The following is a 27,979-nucleotide window of genomic DNA, read 5'->3' as shown; positions in this document are numbered from 1 at the left end:
ACTAAAGTTTTTATTCATGCAAGTGTAACTAATATCATAGAAAGAGAATGGAGATGATAAAGGGAGAGGGAGATGGGAAAGAGAGAGGGAGGTGTGATAGAGAGAAGGAGATAGGAAAGGAGAAGGATAGAAAGGGAGATGGGAAGGGAAAGGAGAGAGAGAGAAGGAAGAAAGAGAAGAGGAGGGACAAAAGAGAGGAAAAGGAAGAGAGAAAGAGAAACGAGAGAGGGGATGATAGAGGGAGATGAGAGAGAAATGAGGGAGAAGAGAAAATAGAGGGAAATGAGAGAGGTGAAGGAAGATAAGATGAGAAAGAAGGAAAATTAAGTAGATCAGTGGTAGATGGGAAAGGAGATACGAGATCAGTGGTAGATAAGAGCAGGCAAATGGAGATAAGGGAGGCTAAAGGAAATATATTTTTGATAATGTTTTTTTTTTTTAATTTGGTAGTAGTTTAGTTTAATGAAGCAATATAAATAAATGAAAATAATTGAATTTTAATCTTAAAGTTATAATCTCTCATCCAGCATAAACATGTACTTCGATTAGCATATAATATTTCTGTTTAAAATAAAGTCTGATGAATACTTACCAAGTGGAGTATTGTTCGGTGTAGCTGTATGGGAAGCTCTGGCAATGGATCTATCGTGCATGTTCAACATCTCAAAGGAGAGCAAATCTTGTTGCAAATGATTGTTAGTTGGTTTCAGGCTCAGTTTGGCCATTGCTCCAGCCACAGCATTACTCAACACCTTATCATCCATTTTAGTAACTGAGGGAGATTCTGTCCCTAACTGATGATGGTCAACAGAAGATACCAACACACTTGTTGAGACCTGAAATTATAAGTGAAATAAGAGTATATATATATATATATATATATATATATATATATATATATATATATATATATATATATATATATATATAATTCCAGGTTAATAAATAACTTATGAGTATTCTGACCTGTACCCACCAGACACTGGTTGACGATAAAATTATTATGAATATTATGATCTGTACTCACCAGAAACTGGCTCGCGATAAATAACCTATTAGTATTGTGATCGAGACCCACCATATACTAGCTGCTGATAAAATAACTTATTAGTATTGTCATCTGTACCCACCAGACACTGGCTGGTGATAAATAACATTAATATTGTGTTCTGCACCCACCAGACACTAGCTGGTGATAAATAACTCATTAGTATTGTGATCTGCACCCATAATATACTGACTGGCAATGAATAACTTATGAGTATTGTGATCTGAACCCACCAGACATTGGCTGGCGATGAATAACTTATTAGTATTGCAACCTCCACCTGCCATACACTGGCTGGCGATAAATAACTCATTAGACACTGATTGGCAATAAATAACTTCTTAGGATTGAGATCTGCACAGACTTGACATTGGCTGGCGATAACTTATCCATTTGAAACAATTGTTTATTGGGCATTTCTGAATATTCCATTTTCATAAGAGAATCTAGTATAATAACAGTTGGTGCGATTTGGAATGTGCGTCATGAGTAAGTTGCTGGAATCCATATTAAATAGAGAAGTAGTCAACCACCTCAACAGAAATAACCTTCCTAGTGACATGCAATATGCTTTCCATTCTGCTAGATCTACAGCAGATGTACTAATGGTTATATCTCATAGGATTAGTGAATCTCTTGACAAAGACTTCTTTCCTAAGGCAATCGCTCTTGACATATCAAAGGCCTTCGATAGGGTATGGCATAAAGGCCTACTTCACAAGATTTCCAGCTACGGTATAGTTGGAAATATCTTCTCAATTATTAAATCATTTTTCTCTAATAGGCTCATAAGAGTAGTGGTTGATGGGCAGAAATTAGAAGTTCACAGTATTAATGCTGGAGTCCCTCGTGGATCCATCCTGGGCCCAACTCTCTTCCTGATCTACATCAATGATCTCCCAAAACACATACTTAGATCATTCGTTGACATTTATGACAACACATCAAAGGCCATAAATGACCAAGTTCTCTCTGATTCTCTCTCCTCTGATCTTGAGCGCCTGGTACAAGGAGGGAAGAGGTGGCTGGTTACTTTTAATGCTCTAAAACCAAGCTCCTATCTTTACATCATCAACACTCTGATCCCCATCTGGCATCAATTGAAATGGATGGCTCTCGTCTTAGAGAAGCTTCATGTTTTAACAAGCTTCTGGGTTTGACCTTTACTCCTGATTTGAAATGGAACACGTACATCAAAGCTGTTGCCAATGGCTCTGGAAAAACGGTGGAATCATTCTACCGCCCCAGTAGATATCTCATTGCTGATGCAATTCTCTATCTATATAAAAGCCAAGTACATCCAAGGATGGATTACTGCTGCCACATCTGGGTAGGAGCTGCTAGAAGCAGCTTATATTACCTTGACAGAGTAGCTTAGTGGGGGATGCCCTTTTCTCTTCCCTGCAACCTCTTTCCCACAGAAGGGACGTTGCAAGCCTGTATTTGTTTTATTATTATTTCCATGGCAGGTGCTCATCTGAGCTCCAATCTCTGGTCCCCCCTCGCCAATCTTTCATGAAAAACACCCGTCTAGCTGAAACCACTGTCAATAATTTTCTCCACTCTTTAACTGTGCCTAAATCAAAACGTAGATTACATAAACAATGCTTCTTTCTTAGAACTGTACGCCTATGGAACTCTCTCCCGTTTGCCTGCTTCCCAGCTGACTATAACTTGGTTGTCTTCAAATCCAACATAAACAAATTCTTACCGCCCCCCCCTTAAGTAATTCAATTTACCAAATTTCCATTACTAACAATTACTACTATATTATCCCATTGAGTACTATACACTCAATAACCCTTATCATCGAGTGGCCTCAAGGTCTTGATAAGTGGTGACTCCTATGTAAAAAAAAAAAGTATGTTTGCGAATACGATCATAATGGTCAAAGCGACAAGTGTAATAATATATAGATTCTATAGTTTATTGAAGAATAAATACAACTCTTATCAAAGTAATGAAGGTCATGTCTTCAAAATGACAAACATATATATATATATATATATATATATATATATATATATATTGTGTGTGTGAGGATATTACAATTACTTTCAGAAATTATGACAGATTTTGTTGGACAGGTTGTGTTTGAAGTACTTTGTGTAGCTTTTAGATTCGTAGATATCCTAGAAATTTAACTTGCCACAATTCGAATTTTGATTTGGATCCATCGAAATAAAGATGCACGCTGGATGCATAATCTCTAGAAGAATATGATATAAATGCGGGAGTGCCTCAGGGGTCTATCCTTGGACCTCTGTTATTCCTAATATTCATAAATGACCTCCCTGACAAAATTGTTTGTGAGATGGGTATATATGCTGACGACACCACGCTCTATAACAGACACAACAGGAAAACAAATGAACACATATCTAAAGAAATGGCAGAAACACTAGAGGATGACCTCCGATCTGTAGTGGAATGGACACATAAATGGATGGTCACATTCAATGCTGCCAAGACTAAACTCGTTTCCTTCAATAATTACAAGAAACCTTCTCTACCACCAATAGCAATGACCAATGACTCTTTATCTGAAAGTACATCTTTTAAACTCCTCGGCCTAACGCTCACAGGAAACATGAGTTGGAACAATTACATATAGAGTATCGCCAGGACCGCTGTGAAGAAGGTGGGTTCTCTCTACCATGCTAGAAGAATGCTAACGCCCGAAAGTATCCTATACCTCTAAAAGGCCACCATTCGCCCATGTATGGAGTATTGTTGTCATATTTGGGCTGGTGCATCTGCCACTAGTTTCTCGCTCCTAGATAAGGTTCAAAAGAGAGCCGCCAATCTGATAGGTCCTGAACTGTCATCTAAACTTCAGCCTCTGTCCCATTGACAAAACGTTGCATCCCTCTGCCTGTTCTACAAGTACTTTAATGGTGACTGCTCTGACGAACTGCAAGCACGTGCCCCCTTGACATAAATACCCTCGACAAACTCGACAAGCAGCTAAATCCCACCCCTACAAAGTAAAGATCCCTAAATGTAAGAGAGCCTTCTACTCCAGTAGTTTCTTCCCCAGGACAGCTAGACTTTGGAATTCCCTTCCAGGTCCTTGTTTCCCCAACTGTACTGACATGCAGAAGTTCAAGTGTAACATGAACCGACAGCTTGCTGCCCAACTCCCTACACAGTACCCCTGATGCCTATGTCCCTGATAGTAGGCCCCTACAACAAAGTGGCAATGTGCCTTGTTTGGGGTGAAAATGTAATAAAAAAAAAATTTTAAATGAAAAAAATGCATGATTTATGGCTTGCCTATTTATTAAGATTCTTGGTATCTGAGCAAAATTACTTGAACCATACTCAACTGTATCTTCACTTTTTGCACAACTAATATTTTTGCTTTTTTCGACAAGATTATGATCCATTTTGAACCTGTAAATCACGTTTTCAAATTAGTTTGGTTTAGTTGTTTTTTTTTTACGGCATATCAACCCATTCAGGTTATTTAATTTAATCCAGTTATTTTGGAAGAAATTTTTATGCTTCAAGTTCTTTATATTTTCAAATATTTATTTGTAGAGTTTGGTTTGGTTGTTTTGTTTTACGGCATATCAACACTTTTCAGGTTATTTAAGAGGGAAAAGGGTTATAGTATTAATATTTGGTACATTTTTAGATAGGAAACCAGTCAGGAAGTGGTGGAGATAGAAAGGGAAAGGAGGAATGGGAGAAGGAAAAGGAGGGAAAAGGTGGGTTATTGTTTTTCTTTGTTTTCAAATTAGACTATGTTTAGTGTTCATCTGTGTAGCTTTCAAACCATATATATAATGGTTGTAATGCACATATGAGCACAAAAACTGCCACAATACTACCAATCACAGTTGATCCCTCCTGTGGCTTAGTATATAAAAAAAAACTTTGCTGCACACATACAAAATTCTAAGGTAAAAATTTATAGACTAATTTAAGACAGAAAATAAAATATTCATAATTAATATAATAATATATATTATTTTTTTTAATTGGAATTCATTATTAAGATGAGTATCATTTATATAAATTTATTTTTTTGCGGACTATTATTCACATCTTTATTGGTTGTTGTTTCACAACGTTTCGGCCAACTATTCTTCTGGCCTTCAGCAACAAAAACCGTCCTCTCGTGACGACGACTGGTTCTACGCATGCATCAGATGACGTCATGACCTGATTTAGTTTAAATAGTTGAAGAACTGGCTAAATTTCATGTACGTCGTGTTAGCTCAGTTGGTTAGCGCGTTGGTTCATTATCTAAACGTTTTGGGTTCGAATCGTGGTGTGAGATATCTTTTTTTTTTTCGATTTTTTAAATTTAAATATTGAACCAGTGTTATTTAAGGCATTTTTCACGTAACTTTCGTTTTTCTGTTTTTTTTTTTACTTTGCTTATTCTTAGGTTTTAATTAACATCCCTACCCCACCCCCGACTATACAAACACACACCCAAAAACATCTGGGTACCCACTGATTTTTTAAATTTTAATATCGAAACAGACTTATTCAAGCCATTTTTTCACATGTTTTTTTTTTTTTTTGGTTTTTAGTTTTAATGTTCGTTTTTCTGTTTTCTTTTTTGTTTTTTCAATTTTTACATTTAACATCGTTCGTTTGCCTTATGTTGTTTTTTTTTGTGTTTTTTTTTTACTTCGCTTTAATTTACCCGACTTTTACAAGCTATTTTCAAGATATTTTTTTATCGCCGCGTAGTGGGGAAAACAGAAACTGGCTTCCGCAACTTGACATTGTGGCACCTACTAATTTCGGTTTATAAACGTCAACTTAACACACTTATCAATTCATCTGTTCCTGTGGTCAAGATGGTTAGGTTGCAGGGGTTTTTTTTCCCTTTTCCTTTCCACCTCCGCATCAAAGATTCGGGGTTCAAGCCTACCTTTCTACTAAAACTATTTTTTTTCTTTTACACCTCCACACAACCGGCCAACGTTTTTTTTTTTTTAACAGGGTTGTTTTAATCTACCCCCCCCCCCCACTAACACACACCTCCAAACACCCGGGCAACGCCGGGTACCCCCGCTAGTATATATATATATATATATATATATATATATATATATATATATATATATATATATATATATATATATATATAAAACGCAAAACAGACGCACGAGTTTTTGTATGTCCAAGAAAGGCTGTTTTCGCCAGGGTTCTCGGAGTGGTTACTATCACTTAGAACTTCTTATATACCATGTGGATCATAATATGTACAAATTGCGAACGCACATCGTGGCTAGATTTATTTATGTTGACTTTTACAAAATTATTGCTATTTCGTCTTCTCACGTGTTGCTTGGGCTTTTTCATATAAAAGCGAAACTGATGTGAAACTAAGGAGCAGTCCTTGGCCTACGGGTTGGGAGCATCCAAAAAGCAATGAACGTTTGGTCAATGTTGGTGAAAACCGTCATAACAGACAATTGCTTTCATTTGGACACTCCCCTAATAAAGGGGAACTGGTTTTCCTCAACATGTTGGGGAAACAAAACCAGACAAAGTTGGGTAAAAAACAAACCCAAAAGAACTACTCCACAGTTAAAATTAAGTGCGGAATTTAATTTCCTTTGACCTAATTAAATTTGCTGTGCACCTGCCACTTGTGCATTTATAAACGTTAAAATGAAATTGTTTTTACTTACTTTCATTTCGTGGGCGAGCGGTAAGTTATCAAGGTTTTTGCCTCAACATTCCAGGTTTGATCCTACCTACCTACCAAAACTTTTTTTTTTTTTCCGATTTTTTAAACAAGCTTTTTTTATTTTGCTTTTTATTCTTTTTACATCATGTTTGCTGTATTTTTTTTGTTTTTCCGATTTTTTAAAAGAAGTTTAACATAGGATTTGGATCTAACCACACACCCACCCACCTACACCTACAAACACCCAGGCAATGCCAGGTACCCCCGCTAGTAATAAATAAAACAAACATATCGTCTAGTTTATGATGTTCAAAGGGGCATAATAAATAAGACAATACAATGTCACCAGTGTAGCCTCTGCTACCTGACTTCCTGAGTGAATTACAGTCAAAGTATTGTATACTTATTGGAAGAGTCGATTTTGTATCTAAAAAGGGATGATACAAAAAATACTATTGCAGTAAAAAAAATTGCCTCTAGTCCGGCAGGATAGCATCACACACACACACACACAATGCCAATGACGTTTGAGAAGACAAGACATGATTTTGAGAAGTATTGATTTATTAAATTACTTTCTGTGAGTAAATGATTACATCACGGGAAAAACAGGTCCAATGTAAACAAGTTCTTGTTGAGTAATCGTCTTTAGTAATCAAGTTATTATACTTAATTTTCTCGACTAACAATTACTACACTATTATCCCAATGACCACTGTATACTCATTAACTTCAGGCATTGATAAGTGATGATTCTCTCTGTAAAAAAAAATCTCCCACTCCCAAAGCTAATGTTACAAAATATGTTTGTGTTTTATGTAACTTTACCTCCTTTGAGTGAGGTTCTTTGCTCTTGGCAGAAGCATTTGATTCTCCTTGCTCATCATTTCCCACAACAATACTGCACCAAACACAAGGGCCAAAGGACTGTGAACCATAATACAACATCCAGTTGCTTTGGTATTTTCCTGAAACAAAATGAAAATTTTCATTTTCAAAATTTGCATTTCCTATTCAAAATTGGTTTTAGCAATTGATATGTATTTGCATCATATAAAACAAATTAATTCTGTAAATACACTTAATAAAACTATTTAAAAAAAAGAATTCAATGAAATAATAAATACTTCAAAGTGACAAAAGGCAAAATTTTTGGTTTGAAATCCAAAGAAAAATTATACAACAAATTTGAAAATATAATTATAAACTTATTTTCTGTTAGGTGTGAAAGGAAAAAGTCTAAATTTAAGATAAATTTTATTGGGTAGAATATAGTATTAGACTACTGTCACAATATATTTTTTTCAAAGATAAATTTGTGATTTGGTATGTTTTTCTCATTAACAAACTGAATTCATTTAAGATGGAAACTCCATGATTTAAAAAAAATCTACCAAAAATCAAATAATCTTCAAAGAAAAAGAAAAATGAAATAAAACATTAATCATTACTCAACAGGAATTTCAAAAGAAATAGTCTGTCATTTAAAGTCAATATTGATTACCTAGGAGGTTGGTGTCACTGATTTTTGAGAAGTCTTACTCTCCACGGTTTTTCTATCATGATTAACAGAATGAGAACAATCTCCTCCCATAAATTAGATAAAAGGATCAGTTTAAAAATGCATATAGGTTCTCGAGTTCAATATAAAGATTCCGCAATTCAAAAAGATTCACTTGAAGAATGTCAGAGGTTACATCAGACGAAACATTGTAAAAATAACACCCAAAATGAGAAAAGTAATCTGAATGATTCAAATAATAAAAACTAATATGTTTATTAAGCAAATATTTTATGAAATTCATTCCAACATTCAAAATTCTGCTATAATTGAATAAAAGATATTTTATTTTTATATAAAGGGAAACAACTCTTTTTTCCTCAATCTTCTTAATCAATGACATATTTTACCTGACATTTGTTTGGGTTTTTGTCTGTTAAGAATTTCATATAACCATTATAAGTCTATGCAGCTCACATCCTCAATCCTCACTGGCCAGAGTTCACTTCCATACATCATTATACTGTATACACTTGTCTGATAAACTATTCCTTGATCGACTGTGTTGCCAAGATATATATTATCATTGATCATTTAATATATATTATTTAATTTTATATAAATAATATTTTAAATTATCAGTGAACATTAAGTTTACATTTAGTAGCTTCATAAATTTTACTTCCCTAATTTTGTCTTTTAGTTCTCACATTCCATGAGTGATGTTTCTGACAAAGGGAAAATAATTGCTTTTCTTTTCCCCGAGTTGGAATTTATCCATTCAACACTTACCATTAGCTAGTTTTTGTAGTGTTTTCTTTTTAGCTTCTTATATCAAGTGGCTTAATGCTTTGTCTGGAGTGATTTTCATTACAAAAAAAAAATTTTTTTTCATCCTAATTTTCAGGTTGCTTTTTATCCCAAAATGTCAGTTAGTAACACAGATCAGAAATAATAAAAAGATGAAACTCATTAAAAGAGCCCACTTACACCAACTGACAGAAAATTTCATCTAACCTTATAAACCCTTAATATCTTTATTCATTTCTATAGCTAGAATATCTCAAAGGGAAAAATATGTTAAAATTATCAACACTAAATTCTCGTATTGTTTTCTTTTAATTTAATAATTATCAAATGAAGTTTTAGAAAATGTTCAATCAACATCAAGTTAAAATCTGGAGCAAAAACGGTACTTGTACAGTTTAATCAAGACATGAAAAAATGAAAATATCATAAAAAGTTTAAATTGTATGTATCCATTATGGAATGAAGTTCTCCAAAAAAAAAATTTCACTTAATTTCATCAAGTAGTTTTTTTTTACAGCAAAAAAACAATTAGTTATGATACCGAGCAAAAGGTTCGATTTTTAGGAAGAAAAGCTAGTATTAAAGATAGGGATGGAGTGTTGGCGCTTTACATGGAGTTATCTCCCGTGGCGCTTCTAAACTCCAAGCAAAAATTAAGAAAAATTCCAAGATGCTGCCTTTAACGCGCTCTCATAAAAACGTGATTTTCTGCTATAAAAAAAAAAACTACTCGATCAAATTAAGTGAAATATTTTTTCGGAGATCTTCAGTTCAAAACGGATACGTACAATATAACGTTTTTTCGATATTTTCATTTTTTAATGTCTTGATTAAACTGTACAAGTGCCATAAAAACAAACATGAAAAATTGTTTATCACACGAATTGGTTAAAGTAAAATATCTGTTTGAATATCCAGTTAAGTGTCAAAACTGGATCTTAAAATAAATAAGCTATCAAGAAATTAAATAAGCAACAACTATTCTAAAATCAAACTTAAATAGCATTTAAGTCGACTAATCAACTTTGGCGCTTTTTTATACAAGGTCATTGTGCAGAGGGAGACAACTCCATTTTACTAAGAAATTTGTTCATTTTTTCATCTCATAATTTAGGACGCTACTACTAACAATATTCTTATTAAATAAAAAAAAAAAGCTGCAACAATTTTTTTTTTTAATCTAACAAAGTTGATAACATTAATAACACAAAATGTAGTTTTTACGCAACTATTAAGAGAAATTTTTTTGTTTCCATGTCATAGTTTTTTTTTTTACTACATTACAAAAAATGAAAATGCAACGATAATTGTAGAGGAATTATTTTTTCATCTCATAATTTAGGATGCTAAAACCAACGATATTTTTATTAAGTCAAAACATAAAAAAAAGAAAATTGCAGCGTTTTTTTTATGTAACAAAGTTGATAACATTAATAATAAAAAACGTAGTCTTTATGCGACTATTAAGAGAATCGTTTCTGTTTTCATATCACAATTTACGACGTTAAAACCAACGATATTTTCATTAGATGAAAACATTTGAAAAATAAAGTTGCAGCAACTTTTTCTTTTTTTTTTTTTAACTACATTTTTATTAAAAAGTGATTATTATGATGAGGTTCTATAAAAAACATTAATCTTTAAGCTTAAAACCCAAAGAATGAATGGTCCGGGATATGATTAATAATAGCATCCTAAATTATGAGACGAAAAAATAATTCCTCTACAACTATCGTTGCATTTTCATTTTTTGTAATGTAGTAAAAAAAAAAAACTATGACATGAAAACAAAAACATTTCTCTTAATAGTTGCATAAAAACTATTATAAAAAAGCGCTTCAAATTTTGTTTCGGACAAGCCAATTTTAATTTGTTACTATTGCACCATGTTACTGACAATATAATAATGTACCTTACTATAATTTATGCAATTACTTAGTCCATTCCAAATGTCTGACAATATGAAACATTTTTAAATAAGCACCTAAAAATAAAAAAAATAAGGGGGATAACTTCTTTTATATTTAAGGATATAATATAAATTTTCTTTCTTACAAGTAAAATTTTATCTATTTCCCTGTATAAGTTTAAAAAATGTGCACACAAGTACAAATTAAAAATTAAAATGGCTTTACTGCATCCTGAGCAATGCCAGGTAAGTGTGGCTGGTGTAAATAAATGTGAAAAAATAGTTAATAATTAAAAAGGGAAGAAGTTTCTTTCTGAGAAGTGCACGCCTGTGGAATTCTCTTCCATCTACCTGTTTCCCACCTGACTACAACTTGGATGTCTTCATGTCCAACATAAACAAATTAATCGCCCCCTTAAGTAAGACACTTTATCAAATCTCCAATACCAACTATTACTACGATATTATCCCATTGATTATTGTACACGCAATAACCCTTATCTCCGAGTGGCTTCAAGGCCTTGATAAGTGGTGATCCCCCATGTAAAAAAAAAAATTAAAAAAAAAAAAATGTTGTACCTGGTTTTGAGGGAGCCAACAAATGAACGCTAACATTTCCTTCTTCGCCTGGCAATAGCAATGGAACGCTCACTTCATCTGCAATTGCCTGAATATTACCAGACTTCAAACACATCTAAAGAGAAAACAAAACAAATATACAAAATGTGCATATCTCATTAAAATAAAGAAAAACAATTTCATAAATGTTAAAGCAGTTTATAATTAATGTCTATTGAATTAAAGAAATTATAAAACTGTTAAAATAATGTCTTTTAAATTAATTGCATCTTAAAAGATAACTTTACAATTCATATATAAAAATCATTTAGCAAATGTTAGCACATATAAGAAAAAGTTATAATCTCAATTCTAGAGGACTTTGGAAGACATTTCATTAATTGCCGCAAAATTTATATAGGTTGGGTGCTCTTCATGATGCCAGCGCAGTAAGGTGATAAGGGATCAGTATTTTTATCAATATATTAGCTCTAGGTGATTGCCAGCAAGGTAAAGAGTGGTTAACCTGTACTTTTTGATTTGTTTTTTTTTAATTTGCTTTTAAAATCTAAAATTTTTCATAGCTTCTGTGCTTCATCAATTCCAATCATCATGGTTATGATGGTGATACACAACTAGTATACTCACACAGAATAATTTTGAATTCAACACATGCAAGCTTGTAAAACAGACATTCACCCAAATATGAGGATGACTAGAGGGACATTCTTTAAGAATGAATGAGGCAACTTTTAGAGATAAGTTTACCTGATGAGTGTTTTATTCTAGCCACACCTGACAATTAGCTTGACCTTGTATAACACCCAGTACTTGTGGGGAGGCAAGTAAATACACAGATTTTTTTAAAGAAAATTTACTATCATAATGATTTCTATGTAGTAGGATGTATTCTTTCAATTTTCAGTTTTATCCTGTAGTGTAGCACCAGAAAAAAGAAAGATAAGATTAACAAGATTAACAAGCTGTGTGTGGCCTAAAAGTAACACATAATACATTTGTATGTGTTATTTACTTCATCAAACTAGTTAAATATTAGGTTAAAAAAATTGTTTGTAACATTTGAAAAATAATGATAATTATTACTTACAACTGTCTTGTTAGTCCAGGCAGACTTGCCTGTGTTCTTTATTCGCCAGGTTTTAATAAGTCGTGTAGAAGGCAACACCTTAGTATCATCAGGTATGGTCACATCTTTCACAAAAGCAGCACTATTATAAGAAAAGATGTCTTTTCGAAAAACATTCATTGAAACAACATAAAAGCATTAAAAAAAATAGTATACAACTAGAATTTGGGAGAGGGGACTTTCTTACATTATCATTGAAAAAAATATATGTTCTAGTTGTATTTTTTTTTCAATAATAAAAAGAAGGTCTATTTTTATATTATAATATAAATAATTACTTATTTATCTATGTAAAAATCATACTGTGAATTTCAAAATTCAATATTCTAAGTTTGTTTGTTTTTTTAATATGATTTTGATACATTCACTTCACAAAGACATTTTGTGGATTATAATTTGTAATTACATAACACATCACTCAATAAGTTCCAGGCCCAACTAATACAAGAACTTCTAGACAACATTCACGTTTATTCATCAACACAGTCTCATCCTAGGATGATACACTTATTGCAATCCTTTTCTAACAATTTGATGCCTTTTTTTATAAAATTTTTTTTTTCTTTTTTTTTTTTTTTTTTTTTTTACAAGGAATTCACCACTTACCAAGGCCCGGAGGCCACTCGGGGATAAGGGTTATTGCATGTACAGTAATCAATGAGATTGTATCGTAGTAATCGCTAGTAATGGAGATCTGATAAAGTGTCTTACTTAAGGGGGCTGTTCATCAGGAACTTGTTTATGTTGGACTTGAAGACATCCAAGTTGTAGTCAGGTGCAATCAAAACGTAGATTCCATAAACAAAGCTTCTTTCTTAGAAGTGCACGCCTGTGGAACTCTCTTGCGTTTGCCTGTTTCCTACCTGACTACAATTTGGATATCTTCAAGTCCAACATAAACAAATTCCTGACGAACCGCTCTCTTAAGTAAGACACTTTATCAAATCTCCAATACTAATGATTACTATGATACTATCCCATTGATTACTGTACATGCAATAACCCTTATCAAGGCCTTGATAAGTGGTGACCTCCATGTAAAAAAAAAAAATACTATTCCTTATCTTTCATTTAATATTATTGTTTGCTCCTCTTAATAGTATCAAGATTTTCTTATCTTGATAAGTTTTGTTTTGATTATATATATATATATATATATATATATAAGGTAACTTATATTAACTGAATTGCAACTCAAAAAATTGGATTACACAAAGCTCAACTTTGCTGTGCTTCCATTTGTATTTAAATGAATAAGAAATGCTTCAAAACAAAGATGTTGATTATTTTCTTATCTTGATAAGTTTTGTTTTGTTAAAGTTTTTTTATCATATATATATGTGTGTGTGAATAAGATAATTTTTGACAGTCAAGATACATGTCAAATGTTTTTAATTATTACATAAAAAAAGAAGCAAGCACAATTCTCATAAGAAATGAACAAATGTTTCCGTTGTTTTATTCCTCTGAAAGATGGAAATAAATCTGACCATTTTAGAATCTGCTAGTGAAATGAACATTTTAATTACAACTACTTATAAAAATTAATTAGAAAAAGAGAAGAATAAATAATAATACAATACATTACTTACGCAATATTTTCAATGGGATCAACAAAATCAAGCCGTTCTTTTTTTATGGGCAAATTACGTGATTGCTTGAATGAGCGTTTGCCTTTTTCTTCATGTCTTCTCTGTAGATCAAACAATTTCTCTTCTTTCTTTTTTCGGTTCAGCATTTTAGCCATTTTCCTTAACAAAAATTTTCAGTTAAAATAAATTACAAGTATTTTAAAGCTTTTCTGGACGCTTTTCTTTAAATCATAATATATTTTCAATTCAAAATCATTAACTGCTATATATTTAAAAAAACTTTAGGAGAATAAAAATATATCTGCTTGGCATCATTTCAAAACAACTTGAATAAAATCATTATATTTATCTTTTTATTTAACAATAATTTATAGCAATTTTAATCAGACATGCAAAATAGTGAAAAAATATCTCATCAGGTTGGAGCTTTTAAGTATCATATAAAGAAGATGTAAAGGAAAATAACTGTTTGCATTATGTCACAAGGCACATAATACAATATTTTTTACAAAATGGAAAAATACATCATTTTTACAAAATGGAAAAATAAAAAGAATCGTTTTTATTTGCCCTTTTTTTTTTCTTTTTTTTTTTGCTTCTTTGATAATAGTGCAATTCTAAAATCGAAATATTGAATTTAAAGCAAAACCAATATCTCCTTAATTTCATGTCACAATAATGAACATATCCAACGATTATGAAAAACAATAAGGTAAAAAATTAATTATTATTGAAAACAGCTTTCAAAGAAAATTAGCAAAAATTAAGTTTTATTAAAATGGCTAGTTTCTCAGTTTTCAGAAAATATTTGCCTCCCTTTTGTTACGATTTGAACTCTCCGGTTTCTTTTTTGCAAAAATCAATTTTTGCTAATCCTCTTTGAAAACAATTTTCATTAATAATTAATTTTCTAAATTACCGTTTTTCATAATATTTAGATATGTTAATTACTGTGACATGACAATTAAGTAGATACCATTGATTTTACGTGAATATCAATATTTCAATTTTTTAATTTCATTATTATAACGAAGGAGAACCCATTTTTTTATCCACACAGTTATCTCCCTTATGCCATAATACAAACAGATTATTTCCGTGTTCTCGTAGATTTGTTTATATTAGTCATATTAAAAATCCATGAGATATCACGAGTCAACTACTTGCTATTTCAGTTATCATTTTTTGTTGTTTCTTGTTTTTTTTTCTTGAATATAAAATTGTTTTATGCAATAAGTTGTTTGAAATAGTGAGGAGTCATATTTCTTTAGAATTAACTTAAATTTGTTGTGACTAGAGACTCAAGCTTTGTTGGGGTAACTAGTCTAAAAGAAGCAAAAAAACACTGAATAACATCTACAACCAAAATATATCTCGGTGACATAGTACACATCAGACAACAACAGTCATCAGTTGCCTGTTGAAGAGAGTGTGTTGCAAATAAATTAATTTTTGGAAGTCATCCGGTAATCCAGATCATAATCAATAGACTTACTAATTAATTCACATAATTATTGAATCGACCTTCAAAAACGTAGAATTAAAATTATTTGCAAATAATCAACATTTTTGTTTTGAAGCATTTCTTGTTCATTTAAATACAAATGGAAGCACAGCAAAGTTGAGCTTTGTGTAATCCAATTTTTTGAGTTGCAATTCAGTTAATATAAGTTACCTTATTTACAAGGTTAGTGTGCTCAAAATCAAGGATAGAACATACGTGAATATTAATGTAAACAGGATTAAATTGACATGATGACGGTTTCATGAGAACGGAATCATCAAATAATTCCTAAATTGTCATATATATACTAGCAGATTGCCTATGTTCAGGGAATCCACTTTTATTTTTACCCCCACCATGCATGACGTCATCTGCTAGGAAGTCATGTGTAGTTATAACATCATAACATATATATTATATATACTATGACATGATGATACCATGCATAACATCATAATATGTATATATTATCATTTCTCTCTGATATGTCATGCATGACGTCATAACATGTATATATTATATATGCTGTGATGTCATTGTGAACAAACAGACAGGAATATGGATCTATTAATGAAGGTAAAGGGAATGAAGTGTTTACTTGATACAAGCAAGGGTAAACTTCAATTTGATATAAATACCAGTATTTATATATTGATATATTAATCCCCGCCAAGTAAAAAATGCTCAATATAAATACAATATGGAGTACAGCTTGTTATAAGAGAAAAGAAAAACTGTAAGTTAAAATTTACAATTAAATTTATTGTTTGACAGAATACTCCAAAAAACAATTTTCAAAGTCCTTATTTTGCGATCATGCGATTTTCTGAAGATCAACCTTGCTATCTTTGAACTACTACACTAACTGCAAGAACAATTTCTATGAATTTGAGCTGCATTGAATTCTTTTTCCAACCGGATTATTTTACTCGACTGAATTCTGACCATTGGATCTTTTTAAAGAATTCTCTTTCGCTTTTCGGATTACTATTGAAAGAATCTTTATGCATGTTGGAATGTTATTTCTCAGTTTGTTTTTGTTCTTTTCCATATTTCCTACACTTTTTCACACGTTTTTTTCAAGAACATGTACATTTTTGCAATTTATGGTAGTCATAAATTGCAGTTTGATTTAATGCCTTAACCAGCAAATACTAGCTATGTTACAATTATAATTTGCTAATTTCTTTCTGTCCTCTGAGAAGAAGAATGGCATTCTTTGAAACTCCAAGGAATAAGGACTTTGAAAATTGTTTTTTGGGAGTATTCTGTCGAACAATAAATTTAATTGTAAATTTTAACTTACAGTTTTAATTTCTTTTCTCTTTATTTATATATTTATATATATATATATATATATTCCCTGTGATACAACGAAACAGGACTGTATGTCGATGACTACAAATATATTTTAAGCCCCCCTCTTTGGGTAGAAAACTGTCGTAAATAATCTCAACCGCTACTTAATCGGCTGAAAATGCGAAGCTCGTTGTTTGTTTGTTTACGTACAGGCGATTTGAGCACTATAAAAGTGGTGGCGAGTGTCTATTTAAATAGACATTCCGACGAGTTATTTACGAGCGTCGATTCCATGGTCGAGTGGGAGAACTGCTGACTGTCAACACGACAGTTCTAGGTTCAATCCTTGGCTTGGGAGAGATGCTAGTCTAGCGGCACTGATGAGTTGTGATACAACGAAACAGGTCTGTATGTCGATGACTACAAATATATATATATATATATATATATATATTACTGTACAACACAAGGTTGTTGATAATTTTTTCTACAGTGGGTGGAGCTATTGTGATTATAAGAAGTGAATTGCATGGAGTAAATTCAGAGAAGTTTTGCTTTTACAAACCAGCAGAACGTTACCACTGTCAATCAAGGAAATAGTCTCTCTGGCATGTGTACAAAGTGTGATGATGTATGGAAGTGAAATTTGGCCAGAGAGGATTAAGGATATGCATTGTATGGACAGAAATATGAGAATGATATGACAAATGTGTAATGTGAGATTTAAAAACAAGTTTACTTCTGAGGATCTCAAAAGATTAAATCTAGAAAGTATCAGAAAATGTGTGCAGAACAGGAGATTTTTATAGTATGACCACATAGAATGGGGTTTTGGGGTCAGGTAGATGTAGAACAGTTCACATAAAAGGCCAAGAATAACATGGAAGGGGATGATAAAAATAGGCTTAAAAGAAGGAAGGATCAATAAAGACCTGGCTAGAGATACGTTAGTTTGGAAGTGAATTTCTTAAAGTGGTCCAACACATGCCAAACATGTAAAACAGATGGTAAACCAATGATGAGAGTTGCTCAATGTTTTTTTCCTAAGGTTTTTTTTCCTATATACTTTGACCAAACAAAATTTACATGATTTAGATATAATTTATAATTAACTGAACAAGGTCTCTCTCTCTCTCTCTCTCTCTCTCTCTCTCTCTCTCTCTCTCTCTCTCTCTCCCTCAATTGATTATCGGTATGTTCCACGAAATGGGTATATACACCGTTTAAGTAGCTGAGAAAGTTTTGAGTAATAATCTGGTAAGTCGCCGTACTGTACGAGTGTCATAGTCAAAGCTGGCCTTTCTATGTGAGGCTTGCTTTGACATCTCTCCTAGGTAGCTCTACCAGTCGGTATTTAAGGCTTACCCAACGAATCATAATCTTCTAAGGAGGAAAGATCTGGACATACCCATATTCATTAAATCAGTTATATATTTCTTTCAACCTGTCTCACTAATATTTCTGTGAACATTTACAAAAAGAGTGATCTTTTCTCCAGCATCATCACCTAATTTACATGCGTGTGTGTGTGTGTGTGTGTGTGTGTGTGTGTGTGTGTGCACCACAAATACGTGTAAATCAGATGGCAAAATAATGTCTTCATTCCTGTAGAAGAATAATAAAAAATAATAAAAACTTCTCTATAATAATAATAATAATAATAGTAGTAGTAGTAGTAATAATAATAATAATAATAGTAGTAGTAATAATAATAATAATAATAGTAGTAGTAATAATAATAATAATAATAGTAGTAGTAATAATAATAATAATAGTAGTAGTAATAATAATAATAATAATAATAATAATAGTAGTAGTAGTAGTAATAATAATAATAATAATAGTAGTAGTAGTAGTAATAATAATAATAATAATAGTAGTAGTAGTAATAATAATAATAATAATAATAGTAGTAGTAGTAATAATAATAATAATAATAGTAGTAGTAGTAGTAGTAATAATAATAATAATAATAGTAGTAGTAGTAGTAGTAATAATAATAGTAGTAGTAGTAGTAGTAGTAGTAGAGTAGTAGTAGTAGTAGTAGTAGTAGTAGTAGTAGTAGTAGTAATAATAATAGTAGTAGTAGTAGTAGTAGTAGTAGTAGTAGTAGTAATAATATAGAAACCATTTATTATGCAAAGAAGAATATCATAAAATATGTCACAGTTTACGAAATTTCAAATGTAATCAAAGAATTTTTTTTTATTACATTTCCACCCCAAACAAGGCACAATGCCACTTTGATGTAGGAAGCTACTATCAGAGACATAGGCTGCATGGATACTATTTAGGGAGTTGAGCAGCAAGATGTCTGTTCACATTACACTTTAACTTCTGCATGTCAGTACAGTTGGGGAAGCAGGAACCCGGAAGGGAATTCCAAAGTCTAGCAGTTCTGGAGAAGAAACGATAGAAATAGAAGGCTTTCTTACATCTAGGGATCTCTACTGTGTTGGAGTGGGACTTTGCTGTTTGTCAGGTTTGTTGGAATATTTATGTCGAGGGGGTACGAGGACTTGTAGTTCCTCGGAGCATCCACCATTAAAACACTTGTAGAACAGGCAGAGAGATGCAACATTTCATCAATGAGAAGCTTAGATGACAGTTCAGGACCTATCAGGTTGATGACTCTCTTTTGAACCCTATCCTGGAATGAGAGACCAGCAGCAGATGCACCAGCCCAAATATGACAACAGTACTCCTTACATAAGCGAATTGTCGCCTTGTAGAGGTACATGGTACTTTCAGGTATAAGTAACTTTCTAGCATGGTCGAAAATTTCCACCTTTTTTCAATAGCCTTGCAACGCTCTCGATGTATCTGTTCCAACTCATGTTCCTTGTGAATGTTAAGTCGAGGAGTTTGAATGAAGTACTTTCAAGTAATGTATCTTAAGCCATAGCTATCAGTGGTTGAGAAAGTTTCTTGTAATTACTAAAGAAAACAAGCTTAGTCTTGGCAGCATTGAATGTTACCATCCATTTTTGACCTCATTCCACTACTGACTTAATAAAGGTACTAGGTCACGAGTACGTCTAATATATATATTATATTATCTTATCTATATTTAAAAAAAATTCTTGTCATTTTTATATATCGTTTTATATATATATATATATTTTAGTATTTATTGTTTTGTTTTGTTGTTGTTTCCTTTCTTTTATCCCCATCATATCACTCCTATAAAATTTTTTTTTTCCGATCCTAATCTCAAAATTTTTCCATTTCATATCTGAATGTTTTCAAAGTCGGTGTTGTCTTTTTACATTTGCATTTGTATTATACCAGCTTTTTCTCCTCTTCTGACGAGAAGCATTTAGCTTCAAAATATTGTGGTGTAAAGAGGTTTCTGCCTTATTCTTCCTTCTGTTAATCTTATTGACTTGATAATGTAATAAAGTTCCTATGTAACTTTACTCTTTTTCTTATTCTATTTTATTATATATATATATATATATATATATATATATATATATATATATATATATATAAAGGTAGAAATTGTTGTTTTTTTTAATATTGTTGTGAATGAATATAAAAATTTAAAGAAAAATAAACGATAATAGACTTTTTCTTTAGAAGATATTTATTTACATTTCAAGACATGATGCTAGCTTTTGCATTATCAAGTGATTTTTTTTCTTTTTATAAATAAATCATTTTTTTTTTGGGGGGGGGGTTATAAAACTCTTTTTGTGTAATAAGTCTGCTGTGATGTTAACTGGACAGTTTTATGTCTTTTCACAGCAGACTTATTACACAGAGAGAGATTTTTACATCTCCAAGAAAAAAAAATGATTTATAACAAAATAATGGTCTCATATGGGCAAAAGCTAGCATCATGTCTTTAAAAGTAAATAAACATCTCTTTTGTAAGATAAAAGTCTTATATTGTTCGCCTTTTTAAATTTTAATCTATATTATTGCTAAAACATATATAGATGTAATTTTCATATAACAAAACAATAACATTAAAGATTGAAGACCATATTCAATTAAAAAAATACTTTTTTATAGAAATAATATTCATGATATTAAAATTGTAAAACGGTTCTTACCTGGCATATTTGTACTGGCGCCGCAGATCCTCTGGAATGTTTTCATAGGCTATCACTGAATAAGGTTGTTGCGGTGGTGGTATCTGATCTGCCACATCAGAGTAGAGCACGTATTGCAAAAGTGGTTTCATCTCATTTATCATACCAGCAAGGCGACAGGGTCTACGCAATTTCAAAAATACATGATTCGGGATGTGCATTCCAGGTTGGTTTTCACATTGTTCACAAAGGTCATAATCCAAACAATTGCTGAAATAAATAAATATTCTTGTTTTAGTCATTTAAATTAAAAAATTGAAAGAAAGACAAAGATGAAACAAGTAAAATTGTAAAAAAAATAACAAAACTGTTACATACCATCTTCAACCACAAACTCCAGTTTAATTATAAACAAGTTTATAATCTCTTATAATTGAGCATTTCTTTTTTATGTCTGAGTTTTTCCTGTCTATTGGTCACTTATAGGTCCTTGAAACATCAGATTTATGGGCAGATGCTTTTCAGACTGATATGCTAATAGACATGTCTCACACACACACATCTCAATTACACACCGGTTATTTGCCCTTGTCTCAACTTTAGATTTATCCAACAAATGGCATTTTCTACTTCCTATTACACTCTCTATCCACTTCCATCTCTATCTATCTCTACCCTCTTTTTCACTGAACCATCCATGTAGACAGATGCATTTTTCTATTTACCTTGGCAGGCAATACTTACGTTTTAAGGTAAGACAATACAATATGTACTAACAAACTCTCATGTACACCTACACACACACATACACAATGAATATATAATGTATACACTAACTCTTGTAAACGCTAGACACATGTATGCACAATGAACATACATGTGCAACGAATATTTCAACTTCATGCATGCTCGTTCATGTAGACACACGTGTGCACAATGCACTCTGTTATTGTTCATAACTTCTGTTTGAATAAACATTCCTTGTATATAACTCTGCTTTAACATTCTTCCTTTTAAATGTTTCCCTTTAAATGTAACTTGGTACTTTGTTGGTTGTATTTCGATGTCGGAGCCGATGTAATAGTCTCTACGAAATTTTAAACACAAGCCCTACAGATTATATCATATAAAGAAGGGAAGAATGTAAAATTATTACAACTAAAATACTTATATATGTATTTAAACTATTGGACAGAATTTTTTCATATTTGGCATGAAGAAACTATGGGATGTTGAGTATCATAGAGGTAGCTGTTGCTACTATTAATACCTTTAATACTACTAATTCATAGCGATAAACACTTAGAGTCAGCAAAAGTATTGTTCAGAATCACACTGCATTTGGCATGCAGAACCCTTGAGAAGGTAGGGTGTATTATAAGAAAAAAAGGTAAAAATAAACATACTATGACTAATAATTATATTAGTGATAATGGTCATCATCATCATTATTATTATGGAAATCTGAAAAGACTTGTCACTCAGATGCCAGAGAACCTCACCTGCTGCTGCTTGTAAGCCATTGCTGATGTATTTTACATTATTGAAATTTGGTATCATCCTTCTGCATGTATCAGGAACAATCAAAGAAATTCATTAAAAAGTTTAGCATAAAAAAGAACATTCCACAAAAACATGTGCAACACTTTTTAAACTAATATTAAAATACATCAGCTGAAGATCAAATTTAAAAGTAATATCAGGATTTTTAAATCTTAAGCACCAATTGTGGGTTAAAAATTTTACAATAAATAATGTATAATTCATTTTAACTAAAATCTATTTTAAGGAACCATATAAAAATAGCTAAAATGCTGAATCGAAAAAAGAAAAAAAAGAAGGAAATTGCTCGATCTGCAAAGAAGACATGAAGAAAAGAGAAAATGCTCATTGAAGGAATCATAATTTGCCTTTAACAAAAGAACATCTTGACTTAGTTGGTCCTAATGAAAATATTGTGTTATACACGGAACTGTGATTTTGTCTTTCTTTTAACCTCTTGTGTTTCACGATTAGGTTTTGGAAATAGTTTTAATTAGAAAGTTCAGGTTTAACAATGAATTTTAAATTGATATCACAAGATAACTGGGTTGCACTATATTCTGAAACTAAAAGAATATTCCTCCTTGAACAGGTAAAATTAATCCGTCACTCCATTTCTGAGCAGAAGAGTTCTGAGCAACTTTTATATCCTCTTATGAAAATTAAAATCAAAAGATAATGATACAAAACCTTATGCTAATTTTTATGCAGACTGCTTGAAAGACTTTATCCTGCCTTGACAGAGTTCAAAATAGACTTTTTCTCTTCCCTGCAACTTCTTTCTCACAGAAGAGACATTGTAAGCCTGTCTCTGCTTTATCGTTATTTTCATGGTAAGTGCTCATCTGAGCTCCAGTCTATGGACCTCCCTCGCCAAACTTTCACGAGAAAAACCTATCTAGCTGAAAACACTATCAATAATTTCCCCAACTCTTTATCTAAACCTAAACGTAGATTCCATGAACAAAGCTTCTTTCTTAGAACTGCATATTTGTGGAACTGTCTTTTGTTTGCCTGCTTTCCAGCTGATTACAATATGGTCGTCTTCAAGTCCAGCGTAAGCAAGTTGTTGATAAGCCGTTCCCCTTAAGTAATCCAGTTTACCAAATTTCCATTACAAACGATTACTATGATATTGTCCCATTGACTACTGTACACTCTTTAACCCTTATCCTCAAGTGATTTCTGGGCCTTGATAAGTAGTGACTCCTAGGTGTAAAAAGAAAATCCATTAGATTATTTTGATTCTAAAAAACATCTCAAATTTAAGGTTTAAGCTTAAAATTCAATGCAAATCTGAAATATTTAAATTTTCAAATGAGAAGTTGTATCGATATTATTCCCCCTAACAAACCTTTAAAATAAAAAAAAAAACCTGAAATTTGGGAAGTATTTATCAATATATTGTTAAAATTTCAGAAAGACCGGAAGCATCTATATTTTCACAAATAGAAATAAATATAAATAAGAAATTTGAAAACTTTGAAGTGTCGGAAATAATGATAAAATCATTTTATTTATTTTTATTGTAAGTCCAATATTTTGCTAAAAATAGCCACATCAGGGTAGGAAATCCAGTACATGATTTTTTTTTTAATCACGTACTGGACTTCCTAACCTGATGAGGCTATTTTTAGCAAAATATTGGATTTACAACAACAATAAAAATAAATAAAATGATTTTATCATTATTTCCAACACTTCAAAGTTTTCAAATTTCTCATTTAAATATCATTTAAAATAAGTGTCTTCTAAAAGTGTGTGACCATCTTTTACTTTAGAGATAAATATATTTTTTTTGTTTTTTTTTTTACTCACATTCACCCATAACAAGGCATATCGCCACTTGGACATAAGAGGCTACTATTTGGGACCATATCTAGGATAGATTAACAAGATGTTGGTTTACATTACATTTAAAATTCTGCATATCAGTACAGCAGGGGAGCAGGTAGCAAGAAGGGAATTCCAAAGTCTAGCTGTTTGAGAGAAGAAACTATTAGAGTAGAAAGCTTTCTGGCATTTAGGGACCTCAACAGTGAAGGGGTGAGATGTTGTTGTTAAGCAGGTTTGTCCAGGATATGTACAATATGTCAAGGGGGCACGAGATGCAACACTGTGGTCACGGGACAGGGGCTGGAGCTTCGTTAACAAAGTGGGACCTATTAGATTGAAAACTCTTTTTTGGACCCTATCTAAGAAGGAGAGGCTAGTGGTAGATGCACAAGCCCAGATGTGGAAACAATAATCCATGTATGGGCAAATGGTTACCTTGTAGAGTCCATATTACAACCCCTTACACATAGCAGTTGTGTTCCAAAATTCACAATGACCAGTTAATTTAGGAGTAAATCCTAAACATAAACATATCTATTTTCATATAGACAGAGATATATTTTTTTTACAAAGGAGTCACCATTTATCAAGGCCCAGAAGCCACTTCTCAAGTTAATCTGAAAAACATTATTTTTATCTAGCAGAATAATAAAGAAAATGTCATTATCATCAATATGTGTTTACTTATCAACTTGTTAATAATTAGTTGTTAGTTATTAGTTATTAATTTTGTTATTTCTTAAGCATCAAGACTGTTAAATATGTTATAAACTCTTATTTCCTTTTGTATATACTGGTAAAATATTTAAAACTAGCTAAACCCATGGAAATTCCACAGAATAAGAAATATATTTAATCAACAAATATGTTTTGATTAAGCTAATATTTTTCTGGATAGCACAAAAAATTAGTTTTTTTTTGGACAGAAAAACCAATAACATGCAGCAAATATAAGTTTATTAACATTTCTATGAAAATACCACCCCTTGTATTTTAAATATAGAACTGACTTAAATGAGATAACATAATAAGTACTAATAAATATTCAAAAAGTAATATTGTGCTACATAGTTCAATACTAATAGTAAAATCACATTGTAAGATACAATCTTCAATTTACTTCTTCTGTCCAAGAAGTCTTGGCAGACAATGTTGTTCTTTTTTCTTTGGACTGTTCCCTTGTTTTTACATTTTGCTGACTTTGTTCTTCGGTGACGAACTTCTGCACGTCGAAATTACTACGAATTCCTTTCTCACACTATTACAAGAATGATCATATATTATTATAATTAGTGGTGGGACGATTAATCGGAATCGGAATCGTTAATCGTAAGAATCGTGTATTTTGGGAGGTATCGGAATCGGAATCGCATCGTTAAAAAATACCTTAATTTTCCGATTCCTTCATTACGATTCTTTTAGTCTGATGTTGAAAAAAAGAAAAAAAATTTCCTGATATTTCTAACCGCAAGAGAGAAATGTAGCATGTTATAAAAAGAAACCAAAGAAATTCATTATTAACATGGCAATGCTTAGTGCCCCTCCCTTACAAGATTCATTCATTCAGATCTATTGTAATCAAAACTACAAAAGAGTTAACTTGAAAAGAAGTATGCAGGGCTTTACATTGCGAGTAAAAATTTTAAAAAACGCTTATCTTTTTGGCGATTGTTTTTTTTTTTACTGACAAATCTTCTAATAGTGAATGAAAATGCTTTTTCAACTTATATTTTCTTAAAATAAAACGAGCAAAGTCAAATTATTTAAACAGTAAAAGGTTTAATAGAACAATATACTTTTTTTTCTTTTTTTAAAAGAAGGCTTTTGAAAGAAATATCTCTAAAATGAAATTGATCACGTTGTATTATTTCGCAAAGTTTTTACAGTAGTCGGTTTCTTTTGAAGTTTCAAAAAAATCGACCCCATACCTATCTCTTCCAAACCTAAAATTATTAAATAACCCCTTCGTTAATTTAAGGGTAATTAATTCAATTCAGTCAAGTTTTTTTTTTTTAATTTCATTGAAATAAAATCCATTATTTTTTTTTTTCTCCAGAAAGATAAAACCCTGAATTTGATTATATTAAAAGCAGAATAATAATCTTTTTTCTAGAATTTTAAATTGAAAATTAAAAGTTTTGCGCAGTTTTTTGCCGAACGAAAAAGAAATTAATATATATATTTTTAAAAGGTTTTGTAATCAATTAATTTTTATGTCTAAATAATATTTACGATTAATTAAATAATTTCATTTTAAAAAGTATTTATAAATAGAATTTTACTAAGGACTTATAGTTTAGCAATATTGAACCGCATCAACCATGTGTGAATTGAACACAGTCAACCAAAAAAAAATTCCAAAGAAAATGCGGGTTTGTATTACTGTACACATAGATTCGAAAAAGTTGTCAAAAAACAAATATATAACAAATAAATGTTATCAAAGGCCAGATAAGTTATTTTTCTACCTAACTGGATATATTTTTCGGGTTTTTATTCAATGTAACATGTTTATTCAGCTCGAAAAGGATACAGTGTTTACCGATGTATTGGAAAATTCAAAATGGCGCCCGACACTCTCTTTAACACGGTAAGTTCAGGAAAAGATGTTATAAATAATAAACTATACAAAATACTGCTAGAAACTCGGTCAATATATGTTACCGTGACATATTTTGACATACATTCGGTGTTTTTTTAATAGTATTTTGTCTAGTTTATTATTTATAACACCTTTTCCCAAACTTACCATGTTAAAGAGAGTGTCGGGCGCCATTTTGAATTTTCCAATACATCGGTAAACACTGCATGTTTTTCGAGCTGAATAAACATGTTACATTGAATAAAAACAAAAAAAATGTATCCAGTTTGGTAGAAAAGTAACTTATCTTGCCTTTGATAATATTTGTTTGTTATATATTTGTTTTTTGATAACTTTTTCGAATCTATGTGTACAGTAATACAAACCCGAAAATGCATATTTGCATTTCATTATGTAAACTTTTATACATTGGTTTCAAAAATTAAATTCTATAAGTTTTTTTTGTTAACTACCGGTTGGTACAATTTACTGCCCCATCCCTTTATATTTTTTTCTTTTTGTCTTTTTTAGCGGATTATTTTCAATTAATTATCCAAATAAGTGACTAGCTTTAAAACAAAATTTAATAGTAAATTATTTGTTTACAGATAAACTGAATTTTCTAATATGGCCCAAAGTCCAAAAAAAAAGTCTTTTTGAAGATGATGAGTTGAAAGCCATTTGCAAAGTCTGTCAAATTAAAATATCATGAGGAATAAAACCATCTAACATGACCACAACCAACATGTTAAAACATTTAACTATGAAGCATCCAAATAAATTGGAGGAGCAAAATAAAAAAGAAAAGGAACAAAAAATTATCAACTAGTCACTCAGAGCAGTTTTATTAGTGAGGGTCGAAATCGCAGTGTCTTTTTTTTTTTTTTTAACCCTCCTTAACTTTAAAGAGTAAATACAATATATACAACTAAAAAAATAATTTTTAAAAATGC

General features: G+C 31.4%; 1 protein-coding gene across 4 annotated transcripts in view; it reads right to left on the bottom strand.

The window, feature by feature from the left end:
* LOC145303533 (next to BRCA1 gene 1 protein-like) overlaps positions 1-27,979 on the bottom strand; it is a 165,087-nt gene that overhangs the window by 84,399 nt on the left and 52,709 nt on the right. For 2 of the 4 annotated variants that reach the window (XM_080144992.1, XM_080144990.1), the window contains exons 9-14: positions 21,089-21,337; positions 14,225-14,383; positions 12,594-12,714; positions 11,507-11,621; positions 7,536-7,675; positions 593-836 (exon numbers count right to left, since the gene is read on the bottom strand). In XM_080144992.1, the coding sequence (XP_080001118.1) occupies positions 593-836; positions 7,536-7,675; positions 11,507-11,621; positions 12,594-12,714; positions 14,225-14,383; positions 21,089-21,337 (1,028 nt within the window). The remainder of the gene's footprint in view (positions 1-592; positions 837-7,535; positions 7,676-11,506; positions 11,622-12,593; positions 12,715-14,224; positions 14,384-21,088; positions 21,338-27,979) is intronic. The other 2 variants (XM_080144991.1, XM_080144994.1) reach the window with 1 other exon arrangement.

This window comes from Euprymna scolopes, chromosome 19 (genome assembly GCF_053919585.1).
Source record: "Euprymna scolopes isolate OS-2025 chromosome 19, ASM5391958v1, whole genome shotgun sequence".
Taxonomy (NCBI): Eukaryota; Metazoa; Mollusca; class Cephalopoda; order Sepiida; family Sepiolidae; genus Euprymna; species Euprymna scolopes.
The sequence above is the reverse complement of the archived record's forward strand: the minus strand, read 5'-3'. Positions and strand labels throughout refer to the sequence as shown.